Source organism: Dipodomys ordii, unplaced genomic scaffold (assembly GCF_000151885.1).
Source record: "Dipodomys ordii isolate 6190 unplaced genomic scaffold, Dord_2.0 Scaffold90, whole genome shotgun sequence".
Taxonomy (NCBI): Eukaryota; Metazoa; Chordata; class Mammalia; order Rodentia; family Heteromyidae; genus Dipodomys; species Dipodomys ordii.
The window spans coordinates 9167264-9186388 of NW_012267306.1; the positions used below are offsets into that span (position 1 = coordinate 9167264).

The 19125-nt window shown below is 34.2% G+C and overlaps 1 protein-coding gene across 1 annotated transcript in view; it reads left to right on the forward strand.

The window, feature by feature from the left end:
- Cacna2d1 (calcium channel, voltage-dependent, alpha 2/delta subunit 1) overlaps nt 1-19125 on the forward strand; it is a 374122-nt gene that overhangs the window by 249939 nt on the left and 105058 nt on the right. Inside the window, exon 6 of the mRNA XM_013026008.1 lies at nt 4795-4924. Coding sequence (XP_012881462.1) covers nt 4795-4924 — 130 coding nt within the window. The remainder of the gene's footprint in view (nt 1-4794; nt 4925-19125) is intronic.

Here is a 19125-nt window from a genome sequence, read left to right on the forward strand (position 1 = left end):
ATTTTACAAAAAAAAAAGAAAACAGCTACTAATGAAATAATTATCTATGAAAATACACATTTAAGGACTTCTTAGATTTGGAATTTATTTAGGTTCTTAGTTAGGTTTTTTGAGACATCTGGCTTGATAAATTCTCAGTTCCCTGAAGGTTAGGGAAACAGACTTCCCAGAAGGCTGGCCTTGTGGCAGCCAGCTGCTCTGTTTTCTCAATTTCCCCAAAGTAAGCAAAAAGAAATCCGATCATTACAAACCCTTATTAACCTAATTCTAAGATCTATGTTTCTAACTAAAATCCAAATGGAGTAAGTTCAATCCAAATTCCTCATGTCATTAAATTGACTTGATTTATTGGCTGCATTTAGTTTTATTGATCATGCTAAAAATCTGAACTGTCTGGGATAGTTGGCTCTCTGGCTGAATTTTTTTGCATATTTATGTTGCTATTTATTTTCTTCTTAGCCGAGTGTTGTCTACTTGAAAATTAATTCTAATGCTTCATCCTATCTAAATGTCTTTCTAAAAACCCGGTCATTTATGATTTTTATTTTATGGAAATAAACGTCATTCAATATATGCTGAAGGGATCATGCATCAAACAATGATAAAAAAACAATTATAGTTATTTCAAAAAAATTCAAAATCTAAAGAAAGAATTTAGTCTTTGTTTTCTTACATTGGTTTATTTTTTTTTACTTTTTTGTGTGAAAATACTGTACAGAGGGGTTACAATTACATGGGGAAGATAATGAGTACATTTCTTATCAAGCATTGTTGCCTCCTCCTTTGTTTCCCCTTACCATCCCTTCCCATCTCCCTGCCCCTGCCCCCCGACCCTCCCACCAAAGTTGTAAAGTTCGTTTTTTGACATAAGGATTTGTACATCTCATTGTTGCAATGGGTTCACTTGAATCCCTATTTAAATCATTTGTTTTTTCCTTTCCCCTCCACAAATTATACCAACATCAAATACAGTGAAAACAGGGGTTGTACCGTGGGGGAGGGACATACAAAGCAACAAAGAAATCAAGTGACATTGTAACTAAAGTTTCTTGGAGTATGCACCATTTATTTTCTGGGCTCTGATGCTCTCAATACAAAATCCTCAAGTACACGGTAGAGAGAATGTTAATTATTGCTGTATAACATTTAACAGAGGGGTTTTTTTAGATGCATATAAATAAATGACTGAGTTATGTTGGTTGTAATGCATTTGAATTAAATTGTTATAGCTGGCAGATATGTGTGTGTACCTGCTATATATATATATATATATATATATATATATATATATGTTGTTGTATACTAGATAATGAACTAGATAAATAGCTAGCACACACACATATGTGCTTCTTGTATCTTAGATGCTTTATAAACTGTCATTTAAAGTTTGCAATGCTCCTATGTGGAACATACTGTTGTTATTATTATTTTAATACTTTCCAAATAAATAGGTACATGTAGGACCTTGATTCACTGTCACACACTTGGTACTTAGAAGAGAAGGTAATAGTATGCCATGCAGTCCTGATCCACTTGGAGCAAGGAGTCCTTGTAGGGCCTTACCTGTGCAATTCCACCCTCTAGAGGCAGGACAAGCCTGTGAAGGAATAGATATGAATTCAATTTTGTTTTCAGTATTGAAAATAAACTTTTAGCTGAAGTTGAATATGTGTTTAACTTTAAACAGCATAAAAATGACTTTTGCACTACATGACATGGAATTATAGAACAGAAAGTCACCACTGTTAATTCCTCCTGATGTGAGAGTCTAAGACATGGACAGGATCATTCTCAATGAACAAACATTTTCCTTTTGGAAAGTTTTAATTGGTTATTAACTGCTTCAAAGAAAAGATGAATGTGTGCATAATAATGGGGTACAAGTCATGTATCAATATGCGTTCATTTTATGTAATGTTTAAATCAGGTTGAACTTACCTTTTTCTTCAAACATTTCTTTATAGTAAGACCTTTAACATCCTTTTGAAATGTGCTTTATTGTTAACCTTAGTCACCCTAGTGAGCAGTAAGAAGATACTTCTTTCTACCTCCAATGTTGTACCCACTAGACAATCCCTTTTCATCCTACACTATTACTCTCTCAGTCTCTGGAGAGTAACTACTACCATCCACTCGAAGCTTCTATGAGATACTTTTGGATTCTGTGTTGAGTAGGATCATATAGTACTTGTGCCTGTAATAAAGTATACTTTAAACAGAATGAATTAGATTTTTAGGAAATTTTCTTGTTTTGTTTTTTGTTAATTGTAAAGGTGATGTTCAGAGGAGTTATAGCTACATACGTAAGACAATGAGTACATTTCTTTTCAGTGTTACCTCTCCCTCATTTTCTCCCACTTTCCCTCTCCCCCTGGACCTGACCCCAAGTTGTAAAGTTCATTTTCAGCATAGTGTCTTGTGAGTGTCACTGTTGAATTGGTTCACCCTTTGTCCTTTGTCTCCTTCCCATCCCCAAATCAGATAAACTTACATCCAATACAAAGGGTACCAAAATTTTAAAAAAAATGACAACAGGTTAAATGAAAGTGGGAAAAAGAAAAAAAGTGAAAGGAAAGCCTGGTGCCCATGGCTCACACCTATAATCCGAGCTACTCAGGAGCTACTAGCTGAGATCTGATGATTTCGGTTCAAAGCCAGCCTGGGCAGAACATCTGTGAGACTCTTATCTAGAGTTAACCATTCAGAAAACTGGAAGTGGCACTGTGGCTCAAGTGGTAGAGCTCTAGCCTTGAGCTGAGGGGCAGTGCCCAGGCCCAGAGTTCAAGCTCTACGACTGACAAAAAAAAAAAAAAAGAAAAAAAGAAAAAAATAACTGTATACAGTACACTAAGGGGGAAAAATCCCCAAACAATAAAATAAACACTCTTATTCCTGTATCTTGTAGCTCATTTCGATTAGCATAATTTTATAAGGTCATATACACATAGCTATTGAACTATTATGATCCTCTGCTAGAACTATCTTAGAAATGTACTAATTATTACAAATGAGAAACCAGGCAGCTTACGTTTCTTTGGGCCTGGCTTGCTTCATTTAATATAATATTTTCCAAGTCTTTCCATTTCCTTACAAATGGGGCAATGTCATTCTTTCTGATGGAGGCATAGAATTCCATTGTGTATATATACCACATTTTCTTGATCCATTCATCTACTGAGGGGCATCTGGAGTGATTCCATGTCTTGGCCAGGTAAATAACACTGCAATGAGCAAGTCTGTGCTGGTAGTTTTAGTGTAGCCTTGTTTGTGTTCATTTAGGTAAATGCTCAAGAGTGGAATTGCTGGGTCATAGGGGAGCTCTGTGTTTAGCCTTTTGAGGAGAACCTCCATACTGCTTTCCAGAGTGGTTGAACAAGTTTGCATCCCCACCAACAGTGTAGTAGTATCCCTTTTTGGCCACATCCCTGTTGGCATGTGTTATTTGTTTTCTTGATAATGGCCTTTTAACTGTGCTGAGGTAGAATCCCAATTTTGATTTGATTTATGTTTCTTTTATGGCCAAAGATGTTGAACATTAAAGCCATAGTTACAAAAACAGCTTGGCACTGGCACATAAACATGCCTGAGGGCCAATGGAATAGATTGAAGACCCAGAAAGTAACCCACATATCTAGAGCTACCTAATCTTTGATAAGGGAGCCAAAAAGTTAGTATGGAAGAAAGACAGCCACTTCAACAAATGGTGCTAGCAGAATTGGCTACACACATGTAGAAAAGTAAAGTTGGATCCTTATATATCACCTGCACCAGAATCAACTCCAAATTGATCAAAACTCTCAATGTAAAATCAGATACACCGAAAATATTACAGGAACAAATAGTGGAAATACTAGGGCTCCTTGTCACAGGTCGAAACTTTCTCAATAAAGATCCAGAAACACAACAAATCAAAGAAACATTGGATAAATGGGACTGGATTAAACTTCAGAGCTTCTTTGTGGCAAAGGACATAGATAAGAAAATAAATAGAAAGCCCACAGAGTGGGAGAAGATCGTCATTAACAATACAACAGACAAGGGCTTCATATCTAAAATATACTTAGAGCTAAAAAAATTAACCTCACCAAAAAAACATAAATCCTCAAAAAAAAAAACCCAATGACCCCATTAATAAGTGGGCTAAAGACTTAAAGAGAGACTTCTCTAAGGAAGAAATAAGAATTACCAATAAGACACATGAAGAAATATATATATATATATTTTTCTTTTTTTTCAGGTACTGGGGCTGGAACTTGGGGCTTTGGCACTATAGCTTAGTTTCATTTTTGTTGTTGATTTTTTGTTGTTGTTGACATACATAGAAAACACAAACAAGGTAGAAGAACGTGATGGAAAGTCACCTTTTATTGGTACCATTTGCGATCATGTATACGATTAGTTGTTCTCAACTGCCCAACGTCAATGCGGCAGCATCAATTGTGGAGTTTATTTCAAGTGGATAATGTGGGTAATTTGAGATTGCTCCTATTCAAAGACCATTCTGTTCTGTAAAGGTTTTAGTATGTATTATGTGAGAAAACTAGATAATTGCAGAATAACCCCAACACTGAAGAAAACAGGAGATTGCTGACAATCAAATAATATTATAAAGATAAAATGTGAATGCTAGCACCTGAAAAAAATTTGTGCTTACAATGTTTCCATGGAAATATATCTTAAGATATTGCTATAGATCTATTTTTGAGAATGTATCTTTAGCAAATTTATTAATGGATATGACTCTATGTTCGCATAACTTGTAAAGTTGTTCATTATCTATCATTTTTTCTGTAGCCTGAAAAAAATGACAGTGAGCCAGGAAGCCAGAGGATTAAACCTGTCTTCATTGAGGATGCGAATTTTGGCCGGCAGATATCCTATCAGCATGCAGCTGTCCATATTCCCACTGACATCTATGAGGGCTGTAAGTACATACAATCTCTGTTATATATAAATATATATAGATATATTTTATGTATACATATTAACACTGACCATTAAATGTTATCTTTGTTATTTGTTATTTTTCATTTTAAATTATTTTTAACTATTGTAACAATTTTTCTGATAACACTAGGCTGCATAGATGCACTTCTCAGATTTTAAAAGAATACTATCTGTCTATTATTTGTTGGGTGTGCCAACATAATAATAATTTCATTATTTCTTATTTGTCTATTCATTCACACTGACGAAATGTCTGTACGTTAGAGTTTGGAGTCAAAACTTTTCCCATTAATGTGTCTTCTTAGATTGTTGTGACCAGTGTAAGTGGATGGAAGAAACTTGCTACCAATTAGAATGTTATTAATTTGGTAAATGCTTTTTATAATTATGTTTATTTTGTTGTCTGAGGTTTCAGAGTATTTTCTCCTTTTTTTTTCTGAAATCTAGTAATCTAAAAATGCCAAAAAGATTCCAAGCCAGTAATTGCTCTTCACATAGATTTATTCTATGGAATATTTTGCTTAAAATATGTATTTATTTAGAAGATGTGTATAGAAAGTCAAAATGAAAGGAAAGCTATTGTGACTGAACCAAAGATGACAGTACAAGAGCTCCCTGTTCATCTAGTATTGGTATTCAAGAGGTTTGTTTTTCTGTAGTCATTCACCCATGGTTTCATTTTCAGTAATGATAGTTCTCCATCAGTAGGAAGCTACCTCATGGGAGAACTTTCATTTCATATTATTTTTGTTCTTGTAATTTTTATATCATACTAATAATTAAAGCATTGATATGTTTTATCCTAGAACAGGCATGCAATCTAACACATAAATCAATTTGGAATATACATTTTTAAAGAATATTAATTTTTCACATAAGACATGCATTTTTATATATTGTAAGAACAGTGACTGTACATGTGTTTTTCTCTCCATTTTAAATAAGCTGTTTGTAAACATCCACAGAGAATAAATTTAATAGAATAAAAATAGTTTCAAATAAATAATGAAATAGTTGAGTATATGTATTAAGATCATAAGGCTCTGTTTGGTAAGTTATGAATTTTTTCAAAGACAAGCTTTGTCTTGAATTATTAATTTAGTCTCATTTTTCTTAATCTTGGCATCTCCCTCTGCTGAAATATCATCAGGAAGATTGTAACCTCGTGTGGCCTGTACTCCTTTAAAATTCATATGCAGCTTTAGGAGCTACAAGAGTAAATGACAGAAGTGAAATCAGAAATGTCAACAAGATCTGGAAAAATTATATAATTGCCGATTTCTTCAGACAGTTTGGAGGAACATCCTAGATTTACATGATTGTTCTAGGTTTTGGGGTTTAATGAATATTAAAGTATGCTTTAATTGAAGGCTTACAGTCAGGAAATAAGCTTGTCTGGTAAAAGGCAGCTGTGTTGTTACATTCTCAGAAGAAATCTAATGTTCAAATTTCCCAAAGGTGATTTCCTCTTTAAATCTCTTGAAATGAAATGTGATTTTATTTTTTTTTTGGTGGAACAGTATCTATTTAACAGTTATATTTATTTATATATTTAAAGTTTCAGTATAGTGTAATGATAAGCCATAATGAAAGTATAAAGAAAGGTCCATTTTTCAGAATTTCACTGGTTACTAATTTTAATTTCATGGTCATCCAACCCATACATAATTTTCAGATTCCATTTTTTGTAGGTATAGAAATTAAGCATAGATTTGAATAAGAGAAATGATAGAGTGTTGTGATAGTTTTTTTTTTTTTATTCTGTTTTTGGGCTTGAACTCGGACTGGGTGCTTCCCTTGGGCATCTTGGTGCTCAAGGCTAATGCCCTAGCACTTCTGGTTTTTGAGTGGTTAATTGGATAATGCTCTATCACTTCTGGTTTTTGAATGGTTAGTTGGATACAAAAGTCTCCCAGGGACTTTTTTGCCAAGTTTGGCTTCAAACTATGATCCTCAGATATCAACCTCCTGAGTAGCGAGGATTACAGGCATAAGCCATCAGGGCTAGTTATGACTTAACTTTTTAATCATCTTATTATGAGTTTTTAAAATCATTTTAGACTCACGCTTAAGCACATCACATTGAATATTCTATAGTCCATTTCAATAGAGATTCATGTTGGTATTTTTCATAATTATAGTTCTCAAAGAATATACATTAACAAGAAATTTAATAAATGTAACTGTGTTGTAGATTTTTCAGGCATATGATAATTTTATCCTAACACTCTGTAATATACTCAAGGTAATCATTATTTTATAAATAAAATTTCATGTTAAAAACTGAATAACTTTTGAGGAATTGAGATATTTTAGTGAGAATACTATATGATTAATATGAGTAAGTTGACTTCTTTCCTGAAAAATAATTGTAATCACAAAATAAATAACAAAAGCAAAAAACCCCTCTCACTATAACTACAGAAACTACAAAAAATGTAAATTATTTAGAATCTAAACAAAGCATATAAAGTGTATACTTCTGAGCACTTTCCAAAAAGAGGCACAATTCTATTAATTTTACTTTATTGAGCTATTCTAAGCCCATCAGTTTTTAAAAAGCATACTAACTATACCAAACTACTAAATTTGTAGTTTTGAAAATTAATCATAATCCAAATTATTTTAATGCAATATCCTCTGAACTTCTATAATACTAGAATTCCAAAATGTTGTACAATTTTGTGGTTAAAAATAACAAGTGTGGTGGTCAATGGTGATATCCTTGATACTTAGGCGATGGAGATCGGGAGATGGAGACCAACCTTGATATAAAGTTGACAAGACTGCTTTAAAGTTCACAAGACTCTTTCAGCCAGTGACTGAGCATAATGTCATGTACCTCTCACACCAGCAACAAGGGGAAGCACAAACAGGAGGATTACAGTCCAGAATGGCCCAAATATAAGGCAAGACTCTCTCTGAAAAATAACCCTAGCTAGGCACAGATGGCGGCTCATGCCTGTAATCATTGCTACTTAGGAGGCTGAGATCTGAGCATCGTTGCTCAAAGCTAGCCTAAGCAGGAAATTTTTATCTGTATTTTACCACCAAAATGCCAGAAAAGCAGCTGTGGTTCAAGTAGTATAACATCCAAGCCCTGGGTTCAAGTCCCAGGACAGCACAAGACAAACAAACAACAACAACTACTACTACTATGAACGAACCTATAAAACCTACAAAGGGTTGGAGATATGGAATGGAGGAGGGGGGGTCAAGGCAGAGACATCAATTTTTATCAAAGTTCAGCTACCATCCATGTACAAAAATGTAGCCTAAGAAAACTGAATACAAATTATGGATCTGTCATTGAGTTAGGTTCAGTTTCTATGTCTGCACAGAGGTAACACACCTCCCTGGGTTTACCCGGTCTTCTTGGGGCACTATCACAACAAGTCTGTGAACTAGGAAATGCTTCCACCCTCTTCTTTTTAAATCCTCAAGTACCATTATAAGACTAATACAGAGGAGGACTTTCTTCAGCAATGCAAAATACTAATGTGCTACTCAAACGTAAGCTACACCACATTTAGGCTTTATCAGAATTAAATAATTCCCAAGTGTTTAATAGGTTCACCTCACTATTAACATATTGGACATCCATGCCAGGCTTTTGAACAATTAGTCTAAATTTTGCAAGATGGTGGTTTGTTTCTCTTTAAGTTACCTTTTAGTCCAACATGGCCTAATTTTCAAGAGCATTTCTGAGCACCCCCCAAATGAGTATCCCTAGAAAGATTTGTTCTCTCCTAAGTTTTGATGAAGGCAGCCTGAAATTTCTCCCCACTACTGTCCTGCTGGCATTATTCAGTTATTAATTTCATTCAGACATAAATATGAATATGAATCATAGCCATGGAGCAGTCTTACCTTTTGTTTTAATGATTTTTTTCAACTAGTGGTTTTATAAATCAGTAAGTTTCAGATATGCAGGATGAATCATTCTACACTCTAGGGTTTTTACTTTTTTAAAAATAACTAAAAATACGAATGCCATTAAAAAACTTGATTAAAAGGTTTATGTGGCTCTAATATTAGCAGAGTAGCTTTTCTTTCTTCTTTTTAAAGTGCTATTTAAATTTTAACGACTTGATTCTGAATCATGCAACCAGAAATCTGATTAGGCACTGAGAAAGAGCATTCAAGAAGTCCATTTTCTTCTGTAACTAAGTGACCTTCTATTATAATAAAGGGATTAGCTAAATAATTAGTATTTCTCCTCATTAGCAGAGCTGTGAAATAGTAAGGGCTAAATCATAGAAAGAGGCTGAGGAGAAGCCTGAGGTTCAAAACATAGATTTTTTAGTCCACAGTAATTTGATCATAGTTAGAAAGTCTAGCATAAAGAGAAAAAATTCTAATACCAAGATAAAGTTTTCATTTATTTCTCTATTGATGTTTTTGTAATAGGAGCATGTCACAGACTGTATTGTGGTGTTCATTTTCTCACAACCAAATGACACAGATACCGTATTCTTTTTTTTTTATTATTATTAGTGTGAAAATACCATACAGAAGGGTTACAATTACATGGACAAGATAGTGAGTACATTTCTTATCAAGCATTGTTGCCTCCTCCTTTGTTTCCCCTTCCCATCCCTTCCCCTCTCCACCCCCCACCCCCAACCCCCACCAAGGTTGTAAAGTTCGTTTTTCAACATAACATCTTGTACATCTCATTGTTGTAATGGGTCTACCAGTAACCCTATTTAAACAGTTTGTTTTTTCCCTTCCCCTCCACACATTATATCAACAGCAACTACAATGAAAGCAGGGCTTATACCCTGGGGGAGGTACATACAAAGCAACAAAGAAATCATCTTATAAATATGTGGGAAACAATCACAAGAAAGAAAAAAAAAACATTTGAATCCTTATCTTGGGGTTCATTTCGTCTAACATCAACTTGTCTGACAGGTTCTGTTTGTCTCAGACACATACTAGTTATTGCAAATAAGGGAAACCATGGGACCTATGTTTCTTTGAGTCTGACTTATTTCACTTAATATAATCTTTTCCAAGTGTTTCCATTTCCTAACAAATGGGGCAATGTCATTCTTTCTGATGGAGGCATAGAATTCCATTGTGTATATATACCACATTTTCTTGATCCATTCATCTACTGAGGGGCATCTGGGTTGGTTCCATATCTTAGCTATGGTAAATAATGCTGCAATAAACATAGTTGTGCTGGTAGCTTTAGTATGGTCTTATTTGTGGTTATTCGAGTAAATGCCCAAGAGTGGGATTGCTGGGTCAAAGGGGAGCTCTATGTGGAGTCTTTTGAGGAACCTCCATACTGCTTTCCAAAGTGGTTGAACAAGTTTACACTCCCACCAACAATGTAGTAAGGTTCCCTTCTGTCCACATCCCTTCCAGCATCTATTGTTATTAGAGTTCTTGATTTTTGCCATTCTAACTGGGGTGAGGTGGTATCTCAATGTTGTTTTGATTTGCATTTCTTTTGTGACTTGGGAGGTTGAGCATTTCTTCATGTGTTTATTGGCGATCCTTCTTGCCTCTTCAGAGAAGCTTCTCTGTAAGTCTTTAGCCCACGTATTTATTGGGCAGTTGTTTCTTTGAGGATTTGTTGTTGGGGGATTTAATTTTTTTGAGTTCCAGGTATATTTTAGATATCAGACACTTGTCCTTTATATGGCTAGTGAAGACCTTCACCCAATCAGTGGACATTCTACTGATCTCTCTAGCTATATAAAGATGCAGTATTCTAATCATATAGCTGTAACTTTTCATTTTTGGATTATAAAATACAACAATTAGTATTAAAAGTCTTAAAGACTGTGCAAATTGTTTTGGACTGGATAATACCCCATTAAAATTATTCTGAATTTTACCTCCAGTCACAACAATTGGAGATGGAGACTTAAGAAATCTATCTCTTTCTCTCTGTATTTGTACTCATTACCTTACATATGCAGCTGTGACTATGTGTCTGTCTGTCTGCCTCTTTTGTCTCCCTGTCTCCCTTCTCTCTGTTTCTGTCTCTCTGTCTCTCTGTCTCTGTCTCTGCCTCTGTCTCTCTCTCTCTCTCTCACACACACACACACCATAAACACACAGATATTTGAGGAGAAAGCAGTGAAAAGCTGTGAAGAGACCTAGTTGATAGCATTTTATTCTCATACTTGTTAGTCGCCAGTTGTAAGAAAACAAATTTCTATTTTTGAGTCATCACATCTATAGTGCTGATTATGGCGACATGGGAAGGTTAAAATACAGATTTACTTTCATGGAAATATTGGTTCAGGCTTAAACTCAGTATTAAAGGAATAAATATACAACAAGCTATCACAAAATTATGTTGGCGTGTTTCATGCTTTATTTTGCAATATATGGCACAGAAATATTTCACTATTACATTTGAATTTTCTTTTTTTTTCTTTTTTTATTGTGAAAATACTGTACAGAGGGGTTAAAATTACATGGGCAAGATAATGAGTACATTTCTTATCAAGCATTATAGCCTCCTCCTTTGTTTCCCCTTCCCATCCCTGCCCATCTTTCCCCTGCCATTTGCACTTTAGTTCAGCCTTATTATTTACATTTTTGTGATAGTCTTGCTGTGTTGCCCAGGCTAGGAGGAGGGAATATTTTGGATGTGGGTGATTTTCCACCTCAGTCTTCCAAGTGCCTGAGACTACACATGTGATACTTTGCTCAGATTGATTCAGAATCTCTAACATTGTAGAAAATAAATTAATTTCAGTGAGTGCATAGTACTGTAAAAAGCTTAAGAATCTATGGCAATATACAGGTTTAGTCTTTGTATTGAGCCTGTGTTGCCCATTTAAGAAAGATAACATGAATAGGTATATCAACTAAATCACATAACTCCCGCTGGTACACACATAAATCAGAGAGGAATATTGCCTATTTTTCCATGAGCATTTATTCAAAAGTGATATTTTCAGTGCCTCTTTTTAAGAGGTGAATGGAATATTGTACATTTGCTAAAATTCCTCAATTTGCATTTGCTTTCCATGCTTTATTAGATTCAGTGTTATTAAGAATTTTTTACAATTATTGAAACCAGAATATTCAATGAGTTGTAAAATACCTAGGTATTGCTATATTTATCTTACTATTCAGTTGTGAATATGAACAGTATTTCTTTCTATAAAAGGAATTTGAAAGGGATGATGGGAAAGAACTGATAAAAACGAGATGTACAAAGTTCAGTGCTTTTATAAATTGAGAGCTAAAAATCAGAAGTGTACTTGGCTACCTTTTATGATGGGTATAACAAGTGACAGGCCATTCAAAGGTTGAAGAAGAGAGATAATGAAATCTTAAATTAGAATGGCTTTCAAAATAGATTGACAGTACTGTTCACAGCAAATTAAAAAGGGATTGACAATTGGAAAGAAAACGGGTGTCTGGTATTTGAGATGAGAATGTTTTAATCATTTGGCATTTTACCTCATGGATAAAATTTTTGCTTTATTCTCCCTAGGGATTAAAAGGCATTCAGAAATATTTCTAAAATCCTCCTGAACAAAAAAAGAGTCAGACTATAAATAAACGAAATATTTCAAGATTATTTTGTCTTAAGATCAGATTTTTTAAAGTGTAGGGTTATATGATATACGAGAAACTAGAGGGAAATAGACAATGTTTTTTGCTCTTAGAGCCAATCCATGCATATACATGATTTAGTGAATAATACGTGAGGTTTTGAAAAATGATACATTAGTTATGGAGTACCATTAGGTACTATCACATACTTTGATAATCATACTTCAGTCTTATATAGAAGAAGCTGAGAGAAAGTTTCCCCAGGCTCCCAGGGACACTGGACTTTTTATTATTATATTCACTCAGACCAGAGCTGTCTAAAGAAATGTTTCATTACTCTATCTTCAGGTGGATGAAGATTGTGATATATATAGATATATAAAATGTTATATAAACTATATTTATAATAGAAAATATATGCTGAATATAATATATTATATTATTATGGAATATTATACAATATATAACACAATTATATATAAATATAGAAAACATATATAGCAAAATTGTTCTTTATATATACTGTTCTTTATTTGTATATATATTCATTAGCAATCATATTAAAATACATTGGCAACGAATAAGCTACTGTGTGTAAATTAAAAATCTGCAGAAGGGGCACACTGGTAGTTTCTATTTGAAATAATTTATTTTGCAGGAAGATGGTATTCTTTATCCTTGAGATGTCTTCTTTATTGAATTTTACCATATTAAAGTGCAGATCTTTGAACCAAGAAATTACATTTATAAAATTTCAGAACAATGAAACATATGAAATCCACTCCATTCCAAAGATAAAGTAAACACCAAAAATATATAAGAACTTTTTCTAATCATCAGCAGTTTTTACATGAGATTGACACACATACATGATTAGGTTCTTTATCTAGAGCCTTTGGCACTATTAGTTGCACCACGATAAGAAGCATGAGTTTTAGGAGTTGATTTTGAGGTAGATTTGAATATATTATTTGAAGATTTAAATGGGAAACCACATGTAATTTGAGGGCCATTAAGTTAATATTAATAGTCTTCTTTGGTATACTAATTGTATACTTCAGACATCATTGATTTCATGTGTTTAATGGTCAAATTCATTAAGAATTTATCTAGGGTTAACACTGTTCAAAAAGAAATGTACTCGTTACCTTATTTATGCAACTGTAACACCTATGTATATCAACTGTACAATGATTTTTTTTAAAGATACACAAAAAGATTAGCATGAAAATCTCAGAAAGAAATTTGGATATATAAAGAAAAAACTTTTCTACCAAAGGTTGAATGTTTGTGTATATGTGTGTGTTAGTGATTTTCACACATAAGGCAGCAAATATACACTTTTGACTATATCTGTAAAAGTATAGTGAAAATGAGTTTTTTTATATATATTCTAATGAGCATATCTTATTACACAAACAGTAATAATACTTGTGAAAGATTTGTTATATTTGAACTTACATAAAGTCTGAATAACAAGGCTTGCCTTTTAGATTTAATTTAAAATAGAAATCTTCCTGTTAATTGACTATTCTGATGAGTTCCCTGTGTTAGAACATATCAGCAGCAGTGAATCTTGGGAATGCCTACTAGAGAGGCCTCTGCCAACATTATAGCCATTTAAAGAGTTCTATTCTTGTTCTAGGCATTTTAAACAATGATCCAGCAATCCTACTTTTGGGCATTTACCCAAAGGATCACAAACAAGGCCATACTAAAGCTACCAGCACAATCATGTTTATTGCAGCATTAGTCACCATAGCTAAGACATGGAACCAACCCAGATGGCCCTCAGTAGTTGACTGGATCAAGATATGTTTATGTGTGTGTGTGGGGGGGGTGTTTGTGTTTGTATGTATGAATTCTGTGCCTCCACCAGAAAGAATGATACCACTCCATTTGTTAGGAAATGGAAAGACTTGGGGAAAAAATCATATTGAGTGAAGTAAGCCTGACCCAAAGAAACATAGATCCCATGGTTTCCCTTATTTGCAATAACTAGTAAAGGTCTAGGCTAATTTTACCAGACAAGCAGAAAAAGTCAAAAGCTATGTACATATGACCATATAAGATAAATCTAAGTGAAATGAACCCCAAGATAGGGACACAAGAGGTTTTTTTTTCTATGTTGCTGTTGTTTTTAATGTACTATGTGATTTTGGTTTCTTTTGTATGTTCTTCCCCCTATGGTATAACCCCTGTTGTCACTGTATTTGATTCTAATGCCCTGCATCTTGTGTATACATTTTTCTAGTTTGGAGAGGGAAATAACAAAATGCTAAAATGATGATACAATTTGACCCATTGTAATAATGAGATGTACAAGATATTTTGTTGAAAACGAATTTTCAACTTTCGAGGGTTGGAGGAGTGAGGTTTGGGGAGGTGGGGAAGGAAGGGATGGTAGGGAAAAAACAAAGGAGGGGGTAATAATGATCGATAGGAAATGTACTCATTACCTTATTCATGTAACTGTAACCACTCTGTACAGCATCTTTACAATAAAAAGATTTAAAGAATAAATTACACTCAGAAAAATTGTAGAAAGCTATTTCTATTCTCTCACACACAAAATTTTGGAGGTATGTAGAAGGCTATCATTAACAAGTACTTTAAATTTGATTAGTGCATGTGCTTGTGGTAAATAATAAAGGGTAAAATAATATGATATGACACTCACAGTGATACACACACACACCATCCTGTCTAAGACATTATTGGTAACTTGTTTAGATGACTTTCATGATCAAAAAATTGTAAAAAAAATAATAACAGGAACAATAATAAAATATTGAAGTTTTTAAATTTTATCAAATACTGTTGGAGGTTTCCCATATAAGAATAGTATGTCTTCATTATGTCTTCATTATCTTTAAGCAATTGTACAAAAGGATTGCCATTCAACCTGTCAGTTTATTAGAACAAAGCCTCTTGATCAATATTGTCCCTACCATCCTCCTCCTCCATACCTTCTCACATCATTCATACTATCAAGTTTAAGATTTTCCATTTCTACCTGAGATTTATTTAGAAAAACCAAAGGATACAGAAGAGACCAGCTTTCATGGGCTTGATAGGGAATCCAAACAAACAAGGAAATTAAGCTTCTTGTAAGAACACAGGGAAGATAATATGATTACAAATACCTGCTGGGAGGAATGGTAAATCCATCTCCATCTGCTATTAATGTTCATAACAGAAGATGGTGCCAGTTTGTTTAAAATTACATTGAGTTCATTACTTCATGTACACCTAATTTTCTATTTTATGAAATGTTCTTCTGATAGTAATTTTATTGCAAAATCAGTGGCAATTTCCTTCTTCAGAATAAAATGCAAACAGGTTTTGGAGTAATTAAATCCCATCCTTGCCATCTAATGAATGAAAGTATTTGGCATTCACGCGTTCAGAGCTTTTGATGTTGCTTTAGTTATTTTAGAAAATCACAGGCTCCACGAATTGCAGACAAGAGCCACATCAAGGTGTAGAAGAGAGGATGACCAACAATATGAAATGTTTTTATAATACAATATATAATTATGACTCTTGTGGTAGAATTTTATAGCCTTCTACACTGGCATAATCATCAAGCCTGGATCTCTTGAAACTCTAAATATGGACAAATTGTGGATTGCTTCATCTTAACAATGGCAGAAGGGAGATGGTTTATTTTCCAAGTTCATAGCAGGCATTCATCAAAGTGCTCCACTTATAAGATTTTCTGTGGTATATCCCTGGGTATTTGATTTAAGTCAATAACTGTTATGGAAAAGGCAGCGTTCAAAAAAATGAATTAGAAAACAATAAGTTTTTATTGGTTTCAAGATCTTTTAGTATCATCCCTTCTTGGTTGACTGAGTTATGCACATACACGTGGAAATTATAATCAGTACATTTATTTTCTAGTAGCTGTGAAAATCAGATTTGAGATGCACATTTCCTATTGTTAAATGAAAACAATAAATTTTTGAGTGTATGGTGCACAGATTCCTTGTTATGAGGAAACTTGGACCCATGTTGCTTCCTGCTAGCAATGAGGAGAAAGGGTTGCCTTTAAAAGGTAAGGTTCTTCAGTACTGCAGATCTATGGCCCTTGGGAGACAGTTTAGTACAACCCCATATTGCTAGTTTTTTTCCTGTCCCTGAAACAATGACCCACATCTTGGAGCATCCGTAAAGGCTTAAAAGTTCAGCCGAAGTCATCATTCCAATTGCATTTTTTAAAAACTGTTTAGCTCAAGATCACCACTTGCCACATTCCACTCTGACATTAAGTAATATATTGCTTACTACACCCCACTCACAAATGCCAGTGTTCATCCTATTTTCATACTTATTGACCACTACCTGTACTTTTGTTTCTCAAAGTTCTTTTGATCTTCTTTTCAACATAATCATTACCAACTTATAGTTCTGACTGTGTATGCTCATAATTGTGATTGTATTAGGGCTCTATTTTGTCGTTTCCTGTTTATAAGGTACTGGTTTCTAATCCACATTATGTCTTATTGCATGCTGACTTCTCCACCGATTTTCAAGAGAAAATGTGATTGTATCACACCTTGTAGTTTCTATGTAATTCTCAAAATAAACTTATGTTGTGGTTTACCTTTCCAGATTATTATAGTAGCATATCTTTCATCCTGTCTATGTTGTGCCCACTCTGTCCCCTTCCACTCCACCATCTTGAATGATTCCGTTCTTGGAATATTGTATGTTCACTTTTGGAACAGAGTCCAGTGGATCTGGACATACTTTGGTATTGTAGCAAAACTGTTTAAGATTTTCTCTTTGAAATACCACACCTAAGAGCTATACCAACCATATTGACATTTAGGCATTTTCTACTTGACAAGATCATCAATGTTTATTAGTTTATAAAATGCAGTGTATTAAATATTCCAATGACTAGTTCTTTGTATTTCCAATATCAATTTAACATGCTTCTATTCCTAAGGAGCATTCCTAAGATAACAAAGTAGCCACCTAATTGATAAATGTAGTAGCCCAGCTCTTTAGTGATGCAGTTCTGTAATGAAGTTACCTCTTCTCTGAAGCTCTTACAAGTCCTAATGAGTTTATTTCTAAATTGTATTTCTCTTCAGCAAGAATATTAGAAGGCCTGTGTTTTAAGGGATCCCATTGTTCTGAAGGAGAAATTTGTAAACTGTGGTCTACCATCTATTTTATAAATGAAAATTTACTGGAACAAAATTGTAATTCTATGTGTGTTTGCCAGTACTGGGGCTTGAATTAAGGGTCTTGTACTCTCTGGCTTCTTTTATTGCTGAAGGCTAGTTCGTGACTACTTGAGCCATACCTCCACCTCCAGAGTATTGCTGGTTAATTGTAGATAACAGTATCACAGACTTTTCCATCTGGGCCAGCTTTGAATCTCAGTTCTCAGGTCTCTGTATCCTGAGTAGTTAGGATTACAGGCATCAACCACTAGTGCCCAGCTCACAAACAGTGCTTATTGAATTGTCCATGGGTGCCTCTAACTACAACTGCAAAGTGAGCAGTTGTGTCAAAATTATCTGTCCTTTTAGAAGTTTGCTTATTCCTACTCAAGAGAATTCCTGACATTTATCAGGTACTCAGTAAGTATTTGTTGGACAGAATCCCAATCATAAGGAAACAAAAGATACACTTGGAAGACACTAAATAGAATGCTACTGACACTTACTTAGTGATTAGGGCTTTTATCCTAAAAATTGGGCTACAGTATTTACACCAAGCTCTTCAAAATGTTGTGCTTCATTAAAAGGGCGTTTATCTATCACAGAACTTGGAAGGACACTAAAGTTTGTGCAAGAATTATCAAACCTTTACAATTTAGACTACATTATTATTTAATCCCTGTGGTTTGAGAAGATGAGAAGGAAACCCCATACATATAATGTGCACAGTGAAAGCTGAATAAAAAGCTAGAATACCCTTTTCTAAAACTAACTTCTACTTTACAAAAATATTACACAACATATGAGTCACAATCTATATATTATCATCTTCATCAGCAAGTAGCTGTTGAGTACCTGAAGACATTAATCATTGATATTCACTGAATGCCTCTTATGCTGTAAGTGTATAATATGTTTTGGTATTAACAACATTAGATTTTTGCAGATCATGCTTTCTACATTTCTCTACCATGAAAACTGAAAATATTTCCAAGTGTATTCTTTTTTTGTTGTTGTTGGTTGTGGGTCTCAAACTCTGGACCTGGGCACTGGCTCTCAGCTTTTTAGCTCAAGACAAGTGCTCTACCATTTGCACCATAGTGCCACTTCTGGTTTTCTGGTGGTTTATTGGAGATAAGAGTCTCACAGATTTTCCTGTCTGGGCTGGCTTTGAACCGCAATCCTCAGATCTCTGCCTCTTGAGTAGCTAGGATTACAGGCATGAGCCACCTGCACCGGCTCCAAGTGTATTCTTAAGGTACAATTATATGTTCAACACAGGTGTGTGACATTCCTCACTTTGCCTTGTCTTTTATCTGAACAATGGAGAAGAATAACATGTGGTGTTTTCTTTCAGCTATTCTAGAATGAGTGCAAATGAACACAGATATAATATGTGGAAGCATTATTTTTTATTGTAAAGATGCTGTACAGAGTGGTTGCAGTTACATGTTTAAGGCAA